General features: G+C 42.0%; 1 protein-coding gene across 1 annotated transcript in view; it reads right to left on the bottom strand.

Moving 5' to 3' along the window:
• cacna1ab (calcium channel, voltage-dependent, P/Q type, alpha 1A subunit, b) overlaps positions 1-18,400 on the bottom strand; it is a 153,011-nt gene that overhangs the window by 39,007 nt on the left and 95,604 nt on the right. Inside the window, 14 exon segments of the mRNA XM_041933435.1 lie at positions 1,041-1,124; positions 1,517-1,627; positions 2,790-2,954; positions 3,067-3,268; positions 3,703-3,840; positions 4,215-4,375; positions 4,959-5,058; positions 7,766-7,777; positions 13,530-13,532; positions 14,561-14,667; positions 14,969-15,028; positions 16,793-16,922; positions 17,139-17,268; positions 17,607-17,914. Of these exon segments, the coding sequence (XP_041789369.1) occupies positions 1,041-1,124; positions 1,517-1,627; positions 2,790-2,954; positions 3,067-3,268; positions 3,703-3,840; positions 4,215-4,375; positions 4,959-5,058; positions 7,766-7,777; positions 13,530-13,532; positions 14,561-14,667; positions 14,969-15,028; positions 16,793-16,922; positions 17,139-17,268; positions 17,607-17,914 (1,711 nt within the window).

Genomic DNA, 18,400 nt, shown 5'->3' with positions numbered 1-18,400 from the left:
GTTAGCTTGTGCAAAGATCAGATGTGCTCAACCTGCAGGTTAGCTGCTACAAGCTGACAGAGAATCAATCAGATGTCTGAAATGATCAGTTCACCATTGACAACAGCGCTGATGCCAATTAACGTCTGTTCAGACAGCTAAGATGCAAATTTAGCACCTTCTGTCTGGTCAGAGGATGCCTAATATAGTCAGAGTGAATTAGACTGCAGTAGGAGTCAGAGAGATTTTGTTACGCAAAATCCAAATCTCTGTTTCGTGTAAGGTAAAAAACATAAAGCAGCCGGACAACAGAGAGGGGCTGAAATTGCTATAGAATTCAACCGATACTGAGCCGTCTAATCATATTAATTAATTATAAAGTATAAAGTTTGTACAGTATAAAACACACACATGCTGATTGGCATACAAACAAAATCAGTTAGTGAGATTAACATGAATGTTCTTACACACAACAGTTAATTAAAGGCAAAATCTGTGATTGGTAAATTGCAATTTAACCCAAAACATCATAGTCCATATGTCTTCAGTTGCATTTAAGCACATGTCCTGTAATCTGAACGTGGAATTTTTAATCATTTGGTGATTGAAGGAATGCTGCACACCAATCCAGACTTTTATCTTTTCTCACTTTTTCTGGATTGTGGAATGAAACGTGCCATAGACTGATGTAAGGACAGCATACAGACACACACACACCACTGGGTGTTTGCAAGGTAGAACTAGTTAATGTTAGTGTCTTTGTTAATCTCTTTAGCATGACAAATTAATCTATACTACTACATTTATTCGCTTTCTTCAAGAGTTAAATTAAAAGATCAATAGTGAGCAAAGCTTGGCATAAAAAGAATAAAAAGGGGGAAACTTTTAAACTCTGTTAAAAAGTAACAAAATCCACCTACCAGCAACTCTAACACTCACTAAGAACCACTTTATATCTTGTATGTTTAATCCGCTGAACTAGTTCCATGTGACAATTCATCAGCTAATGTTCGGCTGAAGCCAACAAGCGCCATCTCGTCCAAACAGTCAACAGCACTTACCCATAGCTCTGTCACTAATATGTCAGTGATGCTTCCAAGGACGGAGACAAAATCAAAAATGTTCCAGGCATCTCTGAAGTAATTCTGTTGGGAAAGAAAGAAAGGTGAGAGCCATTAACCCAGTGAGAAGATAGAGTAACAACAGCCAGTGGCATCCTCCCAGAACTGCAGCCAGGGGGCAGCAAGGGATGCGCCCCTGGCCAACAGTGGCGCTGTCACAGCGGAGACAGCATGGAAGGAGGCTGATAGCGTGACTGCTGTGCAACACGGTGTGCTCTGGGATTTTCAGGGACAGGAAGAACATGCTCTAAATCTGTCTACCAAAATAACCCACTTTATGAATGAATAATAGGATGAAACACTGAGGCATATAGACTGGGTCAACCTAGATAGGGAATATGTGCATGTCTGTGTATATATGTGTGTTGGTGCTGCGTGTTTGTGGCTGTTTTTATGGATGTGGTGTTCAGCCTTACCAGAGGGCCGAAAGCAATGATCTTGAGAACTGATTCCATGAAGAAGAAGGTGGTAAACACAATGTTAAGGTTCTTCAGGACTTCATCATACGTTGTTGAAGCACCGTCAAACTAGAGATACAAAAAAAGAAAGAAAAAAGGATGAGAACTGTACATGCAGAAGTAAAAAGTGTGCAAAGTGCAGAGATCTTGCAGCAGACTTCACTCCCAGACAGAAAGCTTGGTTTATGAGGGCAGCTTGTGCCTCCACCACACAGCTGAATCATTTGGGTCTGTATCTCTTTTAACACTGTTTTGTGATCACAGTATTCAACCTCATCCTCTCAGAATTGAAGAAGAAGCAATAGGAGAATGCATCCGTGCCAGTGTCATGGAAAGCTGATGGTGAGTCCAAGCAAGGAGCTGGAAAATATGCTAAATCATCACCAGGCAGCAGACAAAGACAGGGTTTCTATTCTGCCAGATTAGGAATTAAAAAATGTAAGATAAGATGCAAGAATGAGCTCATCAAAGTCTCTGGAAAGCCACGTTTTTGACATACATTTCTTAATATCAAAAACATGCATCTTGTTCTTTGACCACGTGTTGTTATCTTAATAAACATGCAATGATTTCAGTATACTTACCTGTCAACACCTTTTTCTCTTATTCAAATTTTTTATTTTGCCAACTCAACATAGTGACAGAACTCTCTTCCTCACACAATGATTACTTCAGTATTAAATCAAAACAAAACTTGCTATATTGAAATAAAACAGTTATATCAGGAGTAATTAGTAATATTTATTTATTTTCTAATTATTAAAAAAATGTTGGATAATGACAACAGTTTGAAAAAATTAGTATGTGGTTGCCAGTTTTGAACCAGGACATTAGCCTTTAATTTAAAGATACATTAATCAGTTTTTGTCACAACTCCACAAGCTACGATCGACATCACATAGTAAGCCCTTGTTGAGTAGATATGGCTAACGTGTTAGCAAACAGTAATCTATTTACAGACCCAGCTGTCACAAAACAACTTTAACATTCATTAACTCTCTTTTTAGCTTTGTTTTGGTCTCCACCAAGTCCTGAGGAACATATCTGGCTCTTTAGCTCTTGCTATTTAGTGCTAAGAGGGTAGCGTACAGTGTGTTTAAATGAATATTTTGTTGAAAAGGGTTGGTGAGAGTGAATAAAAAGAGTAAATCTGCGAGCCATAAAAGCAAAACAATGATGTAAAAGATGCAAAACTGCTCCGTAAATCTGCTGTTTGTGTGAATGCTCGTACCTTCATCATGAGGACGATGGTGTTGAGCGCAATCAGAGCCATGATGCTGTACTCGAAGGGTGGAGACACCACAAACTGCCACATGCGATACTGGAAGCTGAGTTTATTCTTCGGCATGTGGCGAGTCAGAGGCCTGGCGTTGATGGCAAAATCTATACACGCTCTCTGTAGAGGAAAGGAAAGAAAAGGAAAGGACAGGAAAGAAGAGTGACAATTACTTTGGTCCTAACTCTTTAAGAAGCTTCCAAAAATAAATCCTAACCATCTAAAAATTCACCTCATTCTTTTCTAAGCTATAGTCCTCCATCATCTTATCCCCCTGTTCCTGGAAGGTGATGATGATGAGAGCCACAAAGATGTTTACGAAGAAGAAGGGGAAGACAACGAAGTACACCACGTAAAAGATGGACATTTCCATCCTGTAACCTGGGCTAGGGCCCTGATTCTCATAGGTGGAGTCCACTGAGTGCTTTAACACCCTGCGACAGGAACAGAGAAATGAAATTAGCATTAAAAATTAGTTATGGGTTCTGGAAGGTTTGTGGTCACATCAACTTTAATGTGTGCATTAGTATTAGTATGTGTTTTATCTGACTATTAAATAACAGCAAATTCCACTCAAATCTGTGTAAATGTGATGTTTCAATCAATATTAGTTGTGTACTGCTGTGCCATTAAATATACAGAAATTCCCAAGTAAGGTTAACTGGTTACAGGAAATGCATCATTAATCCACAGGCTGTTTGTTGCAGCTTCACATTTATGGTTTATGGTTTAAAACCCATACAATTACATGTAGTTACACACATTTATGCAGCCCCAGTAACAACAACTTGTGGGTAGGGTCTCTAATTGGAGAATCTATTATGTTAAGAGGTGTGTGTATGTGTCTATGTGTGTGTGCGCCACTCACTGCGGCCACCCCTCTCCAGTGGAGACAGTGAAGAGGGTGAGCAGGGCCCAAGCCACGTTGTCGTAGTGGAAATCGTACTTCTTCCACTCCCGCTTCTGAGCTTTAACCTCCTCTCTATCGTACACCAAGTACTCGCCCCTGAAGGAACGCAAGCAGGGTTAATAATGAAAACACAAAATCAGCATCAGTCAGAAAAAACACCCACAAATGGACGTGCACCAAAGCACCAGGATTACCACATGTCAAGCATCTCTATCATCTGTCTCTATCAACATTCCCAGCAAACCCCTCTAGGTGGCAGTATCGCCACAACTGACACAACTGGTTAAGGGAGTTGGTGATTTTTTTTTTCTCATCAACTATAGTTCAAATCTGCAGATTTCTTTTTCATATAGCAAATCAAAGTATTTACTTACAAGCATGAGTAAAGTATCTGTGATGAAAGCACACACTGGCATTCTGAATGAATTGCTCTGTGTTGTTTGGAATTGTGTTTGCGTTTCTGAACCAACCTGCAGTCACGCTCAAACTCTTTCGATTCGTCCGTGCAGTAAAAGAAACGGCCCTTGAAAAGCTGCACGGCCACCACGGCGAAGATGAACATGAAGAGCATGTAGACGATTAAGATGTTCAGCACGTTCTTCAGAGAGTTGACCACACAGTCAAACACAGCCTGCAAGGCAGAGATGGAAACATATCCAAACACACGTCAGCTGTATATGAAGGATGACTACACAGAGAGGGCAACGCTGAGACAACCTTAGACTTTATATATCACAAAATACTAGATGCAGAGGTTCATGATCAGTGCTGCAGTATTCTGTAGACATTCATATAATCCTAAATGATCTAGATGAGTATTTGGAACAGCCGTCAGTAAACACAGTTCCTTACATTACATTTTGCACAGTGTACAAACTTTCTTGGAATCAGGGTTGTTTGACAAAAGCCACGAAAATAAAGCATAAAATAGCATGTGCCATTGTTTCAGTAACTTAAAAAACTGTTGCACACACATTTTTATACAGAGATATACTGTAAGCTGTGTCCCACTTCAGGGGCTGCATCTTTTAAGGAATTCAGTGATGGGAATACACAAATTCTTGCAAAAGCCAGCTATATTTTTGTGCTGCGTTCACAGCAGCCGTTGAAATGAGTCTGGCCTTGTTCACCTGATGGGACTTATTCTAGAAAACGAAACCTGACGTATGCAGCCGCTGAACAGAGATGCACCAGCAGAACTGCCGAGCCCCTACCTTTAGCTTGGGGAGGCGTTTGATGGTCTTCAGAGGACGCAGCACCCTCAGCACACGAAGGGACTTGATGGTGCTGATGTCTTTGCCCTTGCTGCTCCCCCTAGAGTTTGGCCAAAGAAAGACAACGTCAGAGGAGAGGCAGCAGAGTGGAAGAACGAAGAGACGGAACAATCATAAAGGGCTCTTACGGCACCCTCTGCTATTATCATCAACTGTTTTAAACAGGGGACGAGGTGGGATGAGGGGAATGTCCTCAAAGTTGAATTTATCTTAACCTCTACAGCGACAATCGAAGTGAAAGCAACACATATGACACTTGCAGTACTCTTATATGAAGAAACATTGCATTGGTGTGGAAAATCAAAGCTCTTAGAGTCTCTTCTTCTGCAGAAAAAAGAAACTTTTAAGTGCACGTCAAACATGAAACCGGTGGGAGGGAAAGCGATCAGTCGCCCGGCTGTTTGGTTTCATGGACATCAAGAAGCAGCATCATCATCATTTACTAGAATCTTCACCATTATACAACAGACGTTCACTCATTCCATATCAACAGGCATCTCCCGGCAGAGTGCCCAGCCAAACCTCTTTCTTTCTTTTTCAGTGACACGCTGTTCGGTTCTTCGGAAGGAATGGGAGTTTTAGACGTGGACACATGAAGTGTGAACTTTAAGTATTACGTACATGGCTAGGATTATGCTGATATAATCCTGAATTAGGAAACACTAAATGAATTGATTCTGACCGGTTTCACATAGCTTCCTTTCATTTAAATCCTGATTTTAGAAAAATTTCGTGTTTTTCCTCAGCCAGGACTGCGACCTGAAGCGAAGTACAGGAAACGGAGGCTATGCGAGACTCTTGGGACATGTGATGTCGCTTGCAGAACAAGACATCTCATGTCATAACACAAACAGACACGTTGCATCAATAGCGTCAAACGAGCCATGAGAGCGACCGGAGGACACGATTTGGGGCCAAAAGACAAACTCCTTCAGTCGCGTTGTTTAATGCGCTTGTTTCCTCCCCGAACCCCATAACTGAGCATTCTGCCCATGATTTGTACGACCATAGACCAATATCAGTGAGGAAAAATAGGGGTGTCAAGGGAGTAAATAGCTGAGTTGATCTTTACTGTAAGTGGATGGGCGATTTTCAAAAACACAAGGCAGGAGGTGCCTGGATGCCTGCCAAGCCTGAGCAGGAGAGAGGCCGTCCATCAAGGCTCGCTCTTTAACTATGAACTCAGTTCCTGTGGCAGAAAACGTAAGACAATTCAATTCAAGGCTGACTGATTGAGTCTGAGCCTTGGAAGTTCTACATGTATGTGTATGGGGGTTTGTGCGTGTGTGTGTGTGTGTGTGAGACAGAGAGAGAGTGAGAGTGAGACTCAATCAATAATCAATAGGCCTTCCTCTTTGAAGTTGAGTAGGACTGAGGCCTCTCTATCAGAGCAGCTTGAGAGTATTAGAATAAAGCCCTGTAAGGCCATAGGTGTTAAGAATTAAAAACACCCCTACACACACGCACACACAAGAACTCACACATGCACACACACACTAGCATAATAGTACAGGCAACAGCTCTTTGAGTCTCACAATTGATGTGTGTATAGTGTGCTGTGTTATTCTGCAAACCCTATTAAAAATATGTTTGACTGAAATGTGGTGTTCCTTAAATAGCTAATTAAGGGGATGCTGCACCCACTGTCTATGTTTCCAGCATCAAACGCTCAACACCTGTAGGACTAAAAGGTGGCTGTCCTTCACTGAGCGCAGCAGCTGTGGAAAGCTTGGATTCACGTCGACAACAGATGCCAACAGTGGAGGTTTTTCACAGATGTCTCAGCACCCATGCATGAAACTGTTGAGCTTAGATGTCTATGGCAGGCTCCTCATTCATTTCAGTGAGACCATGGCTCTGGGCAAAAAATGCAAAGCTGAAGTTGGTCTAATTTAATGCAACATCACCAGGCAACATGCTGTATTATCGGCCAATCAAATGCATACAAGCGTACACTTTAGTAGATTATTTTACAATCTTTACAACCTCGCAATTCTCATTCTCAGCACATTATTTAGTGACATAAGCATGCCTGATGCAGCCAAAAGGCTCAGTAATAGTTCCTCCATTTACCTGGGCAGGTTGATATTAAGCCAAAATATGAACCCCTCTGAAGTTTTTTTTTTTTAACATCCAATAAGTCTTCAAACTCAGGCAAATTATATTAACTGAGCATCCTGGTCTGTAGTTCATCTTCTTGCTGGTACATGTGATAAACCAACAGATGCACCTGCTCAGAAGATTGATAGCATTTAGCCTGCGGATTGGGATGCTAGCAGTGTAGTAGCCTTATTTTGGTAAAAATAAGTGAACGTACTGAGCGTGAGGATGGACTGGGGTAATATCATTGTAATTTTTGTAATCCTTTGTACGATATGAGTTCAAGCTGACCACAGCCCTGTGTGAAGGGCAATACAAACGTGTCTTAACAGCCACCTTTTAAGCTTACAGGGCGTGATTGTTTGATGACCAAGACAGACTGTGTGGAGAATCACGTCGATGTTAATTCTCAGACAATATAATATATAGTGAAAAACAAATCCTTTAAATCAAACGCATCAACAAAACCGTTGTGGCGTTTGGATGGTTTTCTGTGGCATGTGAAGAATAAGACAAAGTACGTCACGGCGAGAATGAGTACGAACGACCAGAAGAACAAAGAAAGAAAGAGCGAGAAGCCAATTTGATCCGGTGGTGGAGAACAGGGGACAGAGCGGAGGAGGAGGAGGACAGAGGAAGAACTTTACCGGGTGGTGCTCCTGTGGAGTTTCACCGAAGGTGGAGACAGCGAGAGTCAGTGACAGCGACAGAAAGAAAGATGGAGACAGAAGAAGAAGAGGAGGAGCAGGAAGGGAAGGAGAGGAAAAAACACATAGAGAGACAGACAAACACACAGAGACAAACATTGATAGAGAGAGAGAGAGACCGACAAAGACAGACACAAGACAAGAGAGAGGGGTTTGGTAGAAACAGGAAAAAATACATCCACATGAGAGACAGACAGAGAAGGAAGGACAGCAAGATGGCCATATCTGCTTAGAAACCCCACCCACTTACACACATACAGTGTACACACACATCACTCCCTCCCCCTCCCACACTCATCTTTTGTCTCCATGACGACTGGATAGGATGTCTACATACCTGTTTTCTAAATTTGTTATTAGGTAAGGTGCTCTACCTCTCAGTTGGATTATTTGCTCCCATCCTGTTACATTCATTTATTCCTACAAATCTTTACTTAAAAAAAACTCTGTGCCAGCTGATTTTATGACATCTGATCCAATTACAAATGTGTGGCCGCTTATTTAAATGAAGAAGTGATCCTTTTGACACAAGATTCTGTTTGACTGGATAGTTAACAAACCTACTGATGACACCTTCACAGAACACAATAAGCTCACAATAAAAGGTGTACCTTTTAAAATCTGGTGAACGTAAATCTGGTGTAAGTAAATCACGTTGGACAGACCCCACAAATCGCTAAAGAAATAGTGGTGGTGATACTGGACTTTTTTTGCAATGATAGAAAGCTTTTAGTCTAGACTGTAGATATAATGATATATAAGCATTTTCTACTTTCATGCTATTAACATAGATTTAGATAGGTCATATTGCCAAATGGGGTTAAATGTGATAATGTGATAATCACAGAAAGTTGAATATCCTAAAAAGAAATTGACAATAATTTCTAGAATCTGAAAAAGGATAAGATCAGTTAGGTAAATCACCTGAAATGTAATATTATCTCATGTCAAATACGTTTACCTTATTCATTCCTCCCCTTGCATTACAACATTAAAGGATTGGAACTGCACTTAACAATCATCTTCATAAAACATCCAAACAGCAATTCTCAGATCTATAATAAGAGCACTTCAGTGGATCAAGCGCCTGGCCGAGACTCTGGATGTGCAAACCCTCCTTCCCTCCCAGCTGTCTTCTGCTGTGGCCTGCTGTGCTACCAGCTCTGTGAGGAATTACCTTCACGGTTGGAAGAGGAAACTCGATTGCTGCATCCATTTACACCGATTCTTATCGTATCACACCATAATGATCAATTAGACCAGGCCTACAGCACAAATTGCCCTCATTACATCTGCAATCATCTAGTGGGATTTTATCAAAGCTCTTTTGCATGCACATCTGCACAGGGGAGGAAAAAGGCTGGTTCCAGGTTTTCTTGACATGTTAGAGCACATAGGCATACACTCAGGACAACCATCATGAGTGGAGACTCAAGAAACCAGGACTTGTGTGTATTGTTCCATACACACATACCATCAATAGAAAGAAAAGGCATTCTCACAGAGTACTGCGACTGCATGCAGTTCTCAGTCAGTGTTTCATTCAGCATTTATTTGGTGGATGAAAGGTGCCAGAAGCGCAACTGTTGTGTTTAAAACCCATAAAAACATGAAGCCATTGCACTCCGACCATGCTAAAACTCCTCTCCATACAATGGTTCTGTGATGGACCCGCTTTGAAACAACGTCATGCGTCAAAGTTAATCTTTAATGGCTGCGTGTTAAGCCTTCGCCCCTTAAGCAAAACTGTACTGTAGCTCAGCCCTGGAGCAGATGGTGGGAGCGAGGAGGCAAAGGAGGAGAGGTGGTGGAGAAGGAGAAAGGGTGGAGAGAATAGGCGAAGGTGAGGGGGCTAATGGTGGTAAAAGGGAACGGAAAGGTGATTAAGAGAGTGAGGGACGGTATGAAAGGGAATAAGGGAAGGTGACCAGTGAAGGAGGGGAGGAGGCATCCTTATTTCAGCGGGGAGTCATGCTGTGGAGGGGCAGCAGTGGACTGATTTTAAACTGGTTTTGTTTTGTTGCTCTCTGCAGGTGCTGTTCAGCCAACCCAATGGCCAGAATATATGTTGGCATTGTACGTTTCTGAAAACGGATATGTTGAAACGCTACGTTTCCTTATGTCCAAACTTTACATTTCTTTATGTTTCAATTTTTGGATAAGGTCTCGTTAGGTACAGGCACAAAAAATGCTTGGTTAGGCTTAAGAAAAGATCGTGTTTTGGCTTGACTCAATCACAAACAAAGTGGAACGGAGGTCTGCCGCTGGACAGTCGTCTCGCCCAGCTGTCAAGCCACCGCCATCAACTCGCCTCCTTATGAGAAACTCAGCCCATATACGTGTGCCGGTGTTCTGAGCTACGTCACTTGGATCTCTACTCTAGAAACATTCACATGATACATCAGAAATGTACAAATTTTGCATATCTGTGATTTGCAAAAACACACAATGTCAACATTATTGGCTTGGCTTCTTAGCCAAAGTGATGTTTAACTTTGAACAATTTCACTTTTTGCTGCATATTTATGGGGTTCATGATCCGTCCACCATCATTACATTTTGTCTTTCTGAGAACCAGAGGCTGGTGCTGCTTTGATGCATTTAATTTGTAATTCTGCTGTATGTAAAACTGTCACGTTCAGGTCAAACTTTTTTTTTTATGTTTGTACTGGATGATACTTGTCTTGTTTCCAGTTATTGATACTGGTGCTACTGGTAGATCTGATTCTGTATGGACGGTGATAGTGAAAGTTCACCACTCTTGAACTCAGGTGTGAAATGTTCAACCAAAGTATTTTATCACTTCAAATTCACGCCACCTGTGTCCTGAAAGCTGTGCATGAAAAAACTTGTATGTGCACCTTCCCCATCCTGCTTGCTGCTTGATTTACCTTTGCTGCTGCTGGCTCCCTTGTTCACACTGCATTCAGACTGTGAGTAACCACACTGCTTATTTATACGTGGGACATACACCAATGGCTGTACATGATGTCTGAGCATCAAGGAAACATGTCAACCATTGTTAACATTGGCTTATAACTTGTATTTGCTATTAAAAACAGAGGCGTTGTGTGTTCGGACTGAGTGCAAAAAGAAGTCATCAACACCGTTGGCTGCGGCGCGGCGTGAGATGTCTTTTTATATGAGATGGAAGTGAATTGTTTTCCAAAGCATTGTGGGAGGTGGCAAAAGAGATTACCCTGCAATGTGAGAAAACAAAGAGGTGGAAAACTGAAAATGATTTAATTTGGCCAGTACTCAAATTGCACAAGGGCTGCCTTGGTCCACAATGAAAAGCAAGAAGTGGCAGAGGTGGTGCTGCACAAATTTTAACACTTCCATAAGTCTTCATAGTACTATTGGACATATTTTAGCTGTCACTTGTGAGCCACATATGCACTGATTGTGCAGCTCAGACTGAGATTGATCTCCAGATCTTTCCTACAATTTCTTACTTTTTTCTTCTTGTCTCTGTAGATTTAAGTGAAGCCAATCAATTTTGGGAAAAGTATGTTTTTTTTCTCTAGGTAAAGGATAAGGATAGCCAATATTCTACTTTTTTTTTTTTTTACAAGACCAAAAATAACAATGAATTGCATTAACGTGTTCCTTCATTACAAAGAACATAGGCCCTTTGTAGGCACTCAATTCAGATGAGGAAACATTACCAGAAAACCTTTATTTAAAATTAGATGTTAAATACAGTGTTGATCTGATAAACACTGTTCCACTGCTGTAAAAGCTCACTTGTTCAACAAAAGTATATTTATTTGCATTAAATGTTTACTCCCGCTTGAGTAAAGTTTGTCAAAAACTACAGCTTCCAGGGTGTTTTTAGAAAATTACTTCACCTTTTTTAAAAATAAATAGATACAAATGGGCTTGTGTGAGTGCCAAAGAGAGGGCGGGATATCAGAGAGTATTGACAGATGGGCTAACACATTATTTGTTTTGATCTTTTCATGGAATTTATCGACATTAAGAAAAATCATGAACGAGACCAAACTAATTTCAACTCATGCATCTTGACTTTCATGCCACCTCAAACAAACCTGCTTCTAAACCTGATTTATATGTATTTCCATTCATTTATGACACAATGGCACCACCTCTAGAATTTGCTTTGCATTCAATCTGAACACACTTTGACAGTAGCTATTAGCTCTAAGATCCTCAGAACATATTTGACTGGATCACGGCCTTTGCCTGTGACTGACTCTGAACATCATTCACATGAGTTGAGTTGAGCGATGCAGTCTGTTGCATCACAGGCTGTGTTCAGGTTCATGCAGTCACCAAGGCAGACATGCACTGAGCATCCACAGAGCTGAGGAGGCTGCACACACAAGCTTCTTTCTCTCTCATTCACACTTCTGTTTTTTAGACACAAACACATATTCAGCCCCTCCAGTTGCATATATCATACATATTTAATAGATATGTATTTATCTATCTATTACCTCAGCATAATAACAAATCATTCCACCCACCACACCCTGCCCCGGCATGCCTCCCTCCTTCCCTCCCACGTTCAGTCTGACTTCCCCAGGTCGTGCAGAGGAAGATGTGTCAAATACCTGAGATTCCGGTACGTTAACATGGTCAGAACGACGGGTGAGTATGTGCGTTTGTGTTTGAGTGTGTGTGGATAAAAGAGGGAGTGGGGGACGAGGTGATGAGCCCTGGTGGAGTTCCTCCCTGTGGCGAACAGATAGCCTGGGCTCTTAAAGGGTTAAAGGTGTCTGGGGTGCCCTCACCCCCACGGACTGACCAACAGGAAACTTCAGCCCAGAAGATGGGGGAGCATGAAGAGGAGGGATGCAGGAGTGTGGCTGGGTTGAAGGCAGGATGTTGGCTTTAATGGTTGTTGGAGAGGAGGGGTTGAAAGGTATGTGTGTAGTGGATTTTGGAGGAACAGCAGGGTTAATTACAGATTATAGGGGTTATTTTGAGACAAGGGTGGGGAGGCTTGGGTGGGGATAACGGCAGGCTGGGAGCAATGGGGGGACACTTGTTCCCATCATACAGCACACAAATTCAATGCTAGCATGCTAACAAGGTAAACTTAGACTGTGGACCTTGAATCATTTATACAACATACCTGCAAACATTAAACAAACATTGTGAGCAAGTTAGCATGCTAGAGTTAGCATTTAGCTCCGAGCACTGTTGTAAATTGGTAAAGCATCATAGTGCTTCCAGCTTGGCCGGAGATGTTTAGTTCTGCATTTTTCTGAAGGATCCATCAGTTTTTTGAAGATGAGGGGTTTCTGGCAGGTACGATTGGTCTGACCATGATGTATAAATTGTGCATGAGCAGCTTGGAGGTGGAGCAAGTTCACAAAATATGATTTCTGAAGCAAGTAAAACCTGCTTCTGTTTATTTAAGCATAAAGGTGGTTTGGAGAAGTTGACTAAGAGCACTGCAAGTGATTCAATATTCGCTTGGTCTCGTACTTTCTTTGCTGTATGTTAGGAATAAAAGGTGTATTAGGGGGGTGAAGTAGGGAAATCGGGTAGACTCCTATGATAGATAGGAGGAGGGGATCTTATGAAGGAGGGGGTTGAAAGGTATCTGGAAGGTATGTGAGGAGATCAGCAGGGACCAAAGCTGTGGAGGGCCTGGAGGGAGTGTTGGTAAGCAAAGGTTGGAAGGATCAAAGTCAGGGCTTTAGATGCAAGAAAAGAGGAAGGGATGACTCACGGCCTGGTTGGTGGAAATATCAGAGCGGCATGGATTGGCAAATAGGGGACACAAGGGAACAGGAGCAAGGAAGATTGGGAAAGAAAATGTTGAGAAGGAGCAGGTGATGCTTTATATTTTATTAGTTCAGACAGAAAAGGGGAATGACGTTCGGAGTGGTTTTTGAGGTGAGGAAAGGTTTGGGGTTTGTGGGGTGAAAGGTGGGTCAAGAGTGTGCAACTACACTCTAAAAACTAATTGCACTTTAGCACTTTTACGGTTTCTCTCTTGGAACTACAGGAGAATTATCCAAAAAGTTACAATGTTTGCCAACTTCTGCAATAATTGTTTCGAAGGACTACCTCAGGGTGCCCTCTGAGGTTTCACAAAGATTGCTGCATCAAGGAGAAGAAAAATGTTAAGAGGAGCCCTTTTCCTTTTTAGAGTGTAGGTCAGAGGTTGGTGATGATCATCCAGAACATTAGGAAAGGACTTTAGTTAAGGATCATGGGTGGCTGTCCAGATGAAGGTGGCGATGAAACGTAGAGAAAGACCTGCTGATTCGATACCACTTGTGATGATGACCAATGAAGAAATAGAGATGTGAATGGAGGAAGGGTAGACTGCAGGAGGGAGATAAACAGACGATGACAAGACTATAGAAATAAGTTTGAGGAAGAAAGAGAGGACCGAGACAGAGAGAAAACAAACAAAGAAAAGAACAAGGCTAGAGTAGAGAGAGAAAGCAGAAAGGGACAAAAAGAACGAGGGAAAAGGAGATATAAGAAAACAGGGGAGTTTAAAGACATAAAGGAGATTAAAGGAGAAACCGGCAGAGTGAGAGGAAGACAGAAAGAGTGGATAGAAAGACACGGACAGGTGGTGATGAGTTCTGAAGTACAGCAGGCTGAGAAAATAGAGAAAGATCAGCATTGCTTGGTGTATCGGACGCACGAGGCTGGGAGCCAAGGGTCTTTCTGCCAATGGTGTGCGTGTGTGGGTGGGGGTGGGAGTGGTGGAGATGATGAAGAGGAGGGTGGGGGGGAACTTACGTGAAGGCGAAGGCCACCAGAGCACCACTAACCACTATAAAGTCCAGAATGTTCCACAAGTCGCGGAAGTAGGAGCCCTGGTGGAGAAACAAGCCCAGCACCACCATCTGGAAGACATGGAGCAAACTCAGTACAACGCATAAACACATGCATACACGCACATATAGCATCTGAAACAGCACACTCATACACAAGACGGTGCATTTACTAGGGCACAAAAACACACACAGTGCAAAGGCACAAAATACACTCATAAGCATGCGGCCATATTAACACAGAGAATAAACACAATCATACGAGGCAAATACACAATCTTTCTTTCTCTCTCTCTCTCACGCACGCATGCACACACACACACACAAGCACACACACACACACACACGCACACACAGAGTGATACTTTGTTACCTTGATCAACATTTCAAACGTGAAGACGCCTGTGAAAACGTAGTCAAAATAACGCAGCACCTGCAGAGCAACGCAACACCATGAGATATAATTACCATAACAGAAAGAGAGCGAGAGAAGCAGAAAGATGAATCAGTGAGGAAAGAAAAGGAAGGAACAGAGCAAGACAGAAAAAAGACACAAACAATCAGACACCAACCACATCCTAATCCTAAATCCAATCTTAATCCTGTTTTCTTTTTCTATTTTCAGACTGCTATATCACAAAATCTATTTGTCATATCCAAAATCTCTTTTCAGTGTCTCTCTCTGATTGGTATTAGAGTAGAATAATTATTATTCACAATTTTCTTTTTTTTTGTATTTTCTGTTTCTGCTTTATACTCACGCAGCGGCCATTTTTCTCTGACGTCAAGATCAGGGTTTGAAGCTCAAATTATGTTCTCAAAAGGAAAATTGGGTAGGGCCATCGGACCATATTTCAAGAAAACAACATATTTCATACCCCGCCAGCTAACGTTAGCATTCAACCACTACCCAGCTAACATTACTGTTTGAAAATGTTACACGGATGGAAAAGGCTTAACACTATTAAATGGTCATGTTAGCCACAGGTTGAGCACCTGTGTTAGCTGTTGTCTAACGGTAGCTAACAGGTTATCAAGCATGTTGTTTTACCTTGAAATATGTTCAATCTTAAATACATCCATTGGAGTTACTTCAAGGCTTAAATAAATGTGTCCAAGATGCGAGCTAATGTTTCAGAATTCATTTACAGCTTTCCTGTCGTATAATTTAACACTATCAAATAATATAATGTTAGCTAAGAAGTGGGTGAATGCTAGCTTTAGCTGTTGCACTGATATTTCAGAATTAATTTACACTTCGCGTGCCGTATCATTTAACGCTATTAAAAAGTAATGCTAGCTTGGAAGCGGGTGAATGTTAATGTTAGCTGTTGAGTCACGGTAGTTAGTATCTAACATGTTGTTTTACATTCAAATATGTTTAAACCCGATTACATTCACTGCGTTTTAATTCCAGGCTTAAATACATGTTTATACGTTTATACAACTTTCAACCAATGACATTAACCTTTTGATAAAAGCGTTTGAGCTTCCCACCTTGAGCATGACATTAGAGGAAAATGGCCACCATGTGAATATCGTTTAAGGGAAGCATCCTGCACTCAATCTTATCCCAAAACATTTTTCTTGCAAAGGTTGCTCAGAGGTTGACCCAAAACAGCTGGTTTTCATATATCATCCAGCATGAAGCCAAAGACCTGCCAAATGATGCCATCTGTGATGCTATTAAAAAAAAACACTGTGAAAATTACACATTACACAAATTGCACACAATTACACAAAAAAACATGTTCTCTTATATTTTAGAAAATATTGTCTTTAAGTCTTTAAGCAGTACTGTTATACATAAAACTTAATACTTAATCTGTATAATTGGCAGTTTCAGTACACACTTTTATTGTAAGATGATATCCTGAACAGTTTTACATAGTATGCTAGTGTACAACTACACCAGGATCCTGCCCAGCCTTGGTGCAAGATTATCATCAGGACTATTATTAACCTCTTCACTAACATGATACTAATCTGAACAAATCTCACTTAATTTTGCTTTAAGGCCAAGTCTCTCCTAAACCAGCCCCTGCACTCATGAAAATTGGCCAACGTGTCCTCATTTTGGAAGATTTTTCGCATCTTTATATCCTTAGGAAAAATTTTGTTTTCAAAAGGATGTAGCCACGCACATATTCACAGCAGGACAGAAAGACACAAACACACACGGTGCGTGATGTCTCACATTGTTTCGTGGTGAGTCAGGCCAGACAGGGTCCTCTGCAGCGAGGGCGATGCTGCTCATAGCGATGACAGACAGGATGCTGAACTCAAAATACTTCAGAGTCAGGATGTAGTGACAGCACTTCCGAAACCTGGTGCAAACACACAGACGCGCACACATGTTGACACAAAGAAGCACACAGAACAAACTGTTTAAACACTCCGAGGCCCAGAGAGAAAAAAAGTTCATTATCAACAACTTCTGTGTCCTCAAAAAGGACATGGTACAGTGTTTTATAACAGTGTTTGACCAAGGTTTTACACACACACACACATGCGCACACACACACACACACACAAATACTCACGGGTTGGTTGTGGACATTATGAAGCAGGAGCTGTAGGGAGGCATGGGTTTGGGGCCGTCTTCATCCCCTTCCTCGTCCTCCTCCTTCTTCTCCTCACTCTTCTTCTGGTCAGTGTTGGCGTTCTTGTTCACTGAGCAAAACAAAGAGGGAAAACAGAGGGAGGGGAATGGAGAGACAGAAAGAAAGCGGTCAGCATCACCAGAGCGAGACAGTGAACACCTGAAACACATTTAAGCACTGTTTCAAGGAATGAGACTGAATTTACACCAGTGACAACCAGAAAAGTTATGTTTCAAATGGGGCACAGGCCTTGATCTTAAATGGCCAAGCCTCTGCCTAAAATGATGCAGGTCTAGAGAGATTTGAGTACAGCCAATTCTCTGCTTTCATAATGACAGCTGACCTTCATAGTCTATATAGCTGCTTAATATCTCCTTTACACATGACTGATCCCCCCAGGCTGCTCACCTTGCAGGATGGCGTTTGTGGAGGGGTAGGGGTAGACAGGTGGCATGTCTATCTTTGTGTACTCGGGTTTGGCCATGCTGGTCAGGATCAGGCTGTCCATGCTGTGGAGCAGGGTGTGGGTGTCGGCATCGCGGCAATTCAGCATGTTGTTGACGTGGTCGGGATGGTCGGGATGATCCGGCGGGAGGGCGTAAGGGTGCTCGTGGGCACTGGCCAGCTTGCTGTTGTTGCGGAAGTTGTCCAGGTCCTCGTTGTACTGCTGTATGGGTCGTGTTGTGGAGAGGCTGGGACAGGTGCTGTGGTGCTCCCTGATGAAGGAGGCGAGGAAGGAGAAGGGACGGAGAGGAAGAAGGAATGAAACAAAGAAAGATCTTATCAAAAACTCTAGATGTAGCACTATGCGTCACAAGATGTGCACTGCCTCCAGTACTGTTAGTGCCACCGCATACAGAACATACTAATAAACTATTAATTAGCACACACAGATAGACATACAGGATCTTACATTTTTGGACCAGTTGCAACAAACTGGAGAAAAAAAAAGCTGATACTGACACAATGCTGGGGTAAGACAATGGCCTTTGCCTCTTAATGGCCTTATTTGACTGACATGGGGTAATGTGAAGGAAAATGAGCTTTATGCACAATGAATTATCATATGTTGTGTAAATGTAGTACATGTAGTGTGTCATACTGGAAACCGGCTTGGTCATCCCATCTGATGACAACACTGGTACGAGAGCTTTGCAAAGGCAACTGGACTTGACTCACAAACATACTGGTACGAGATAATT

The sequence above is a fragment of the Chelmon rostratus genome, chromosome 3 (assembly GCF_017976325.1).
Source record: "Chelmon rostratus isolate fCheRos1 chromosome 3, fCheRos1.pri, whole genome shotgun sequence".
Taxonomy (NCBI): Eukaryota; Metazoa; Chordata; class Actinopteri; order Chaetodontiformes; family Chaetodontidae; genus Chelmon; species Chelmon rostratus.
This window is presented reverse-complemented; position numbering and strand designations above follow the sequence as displayed.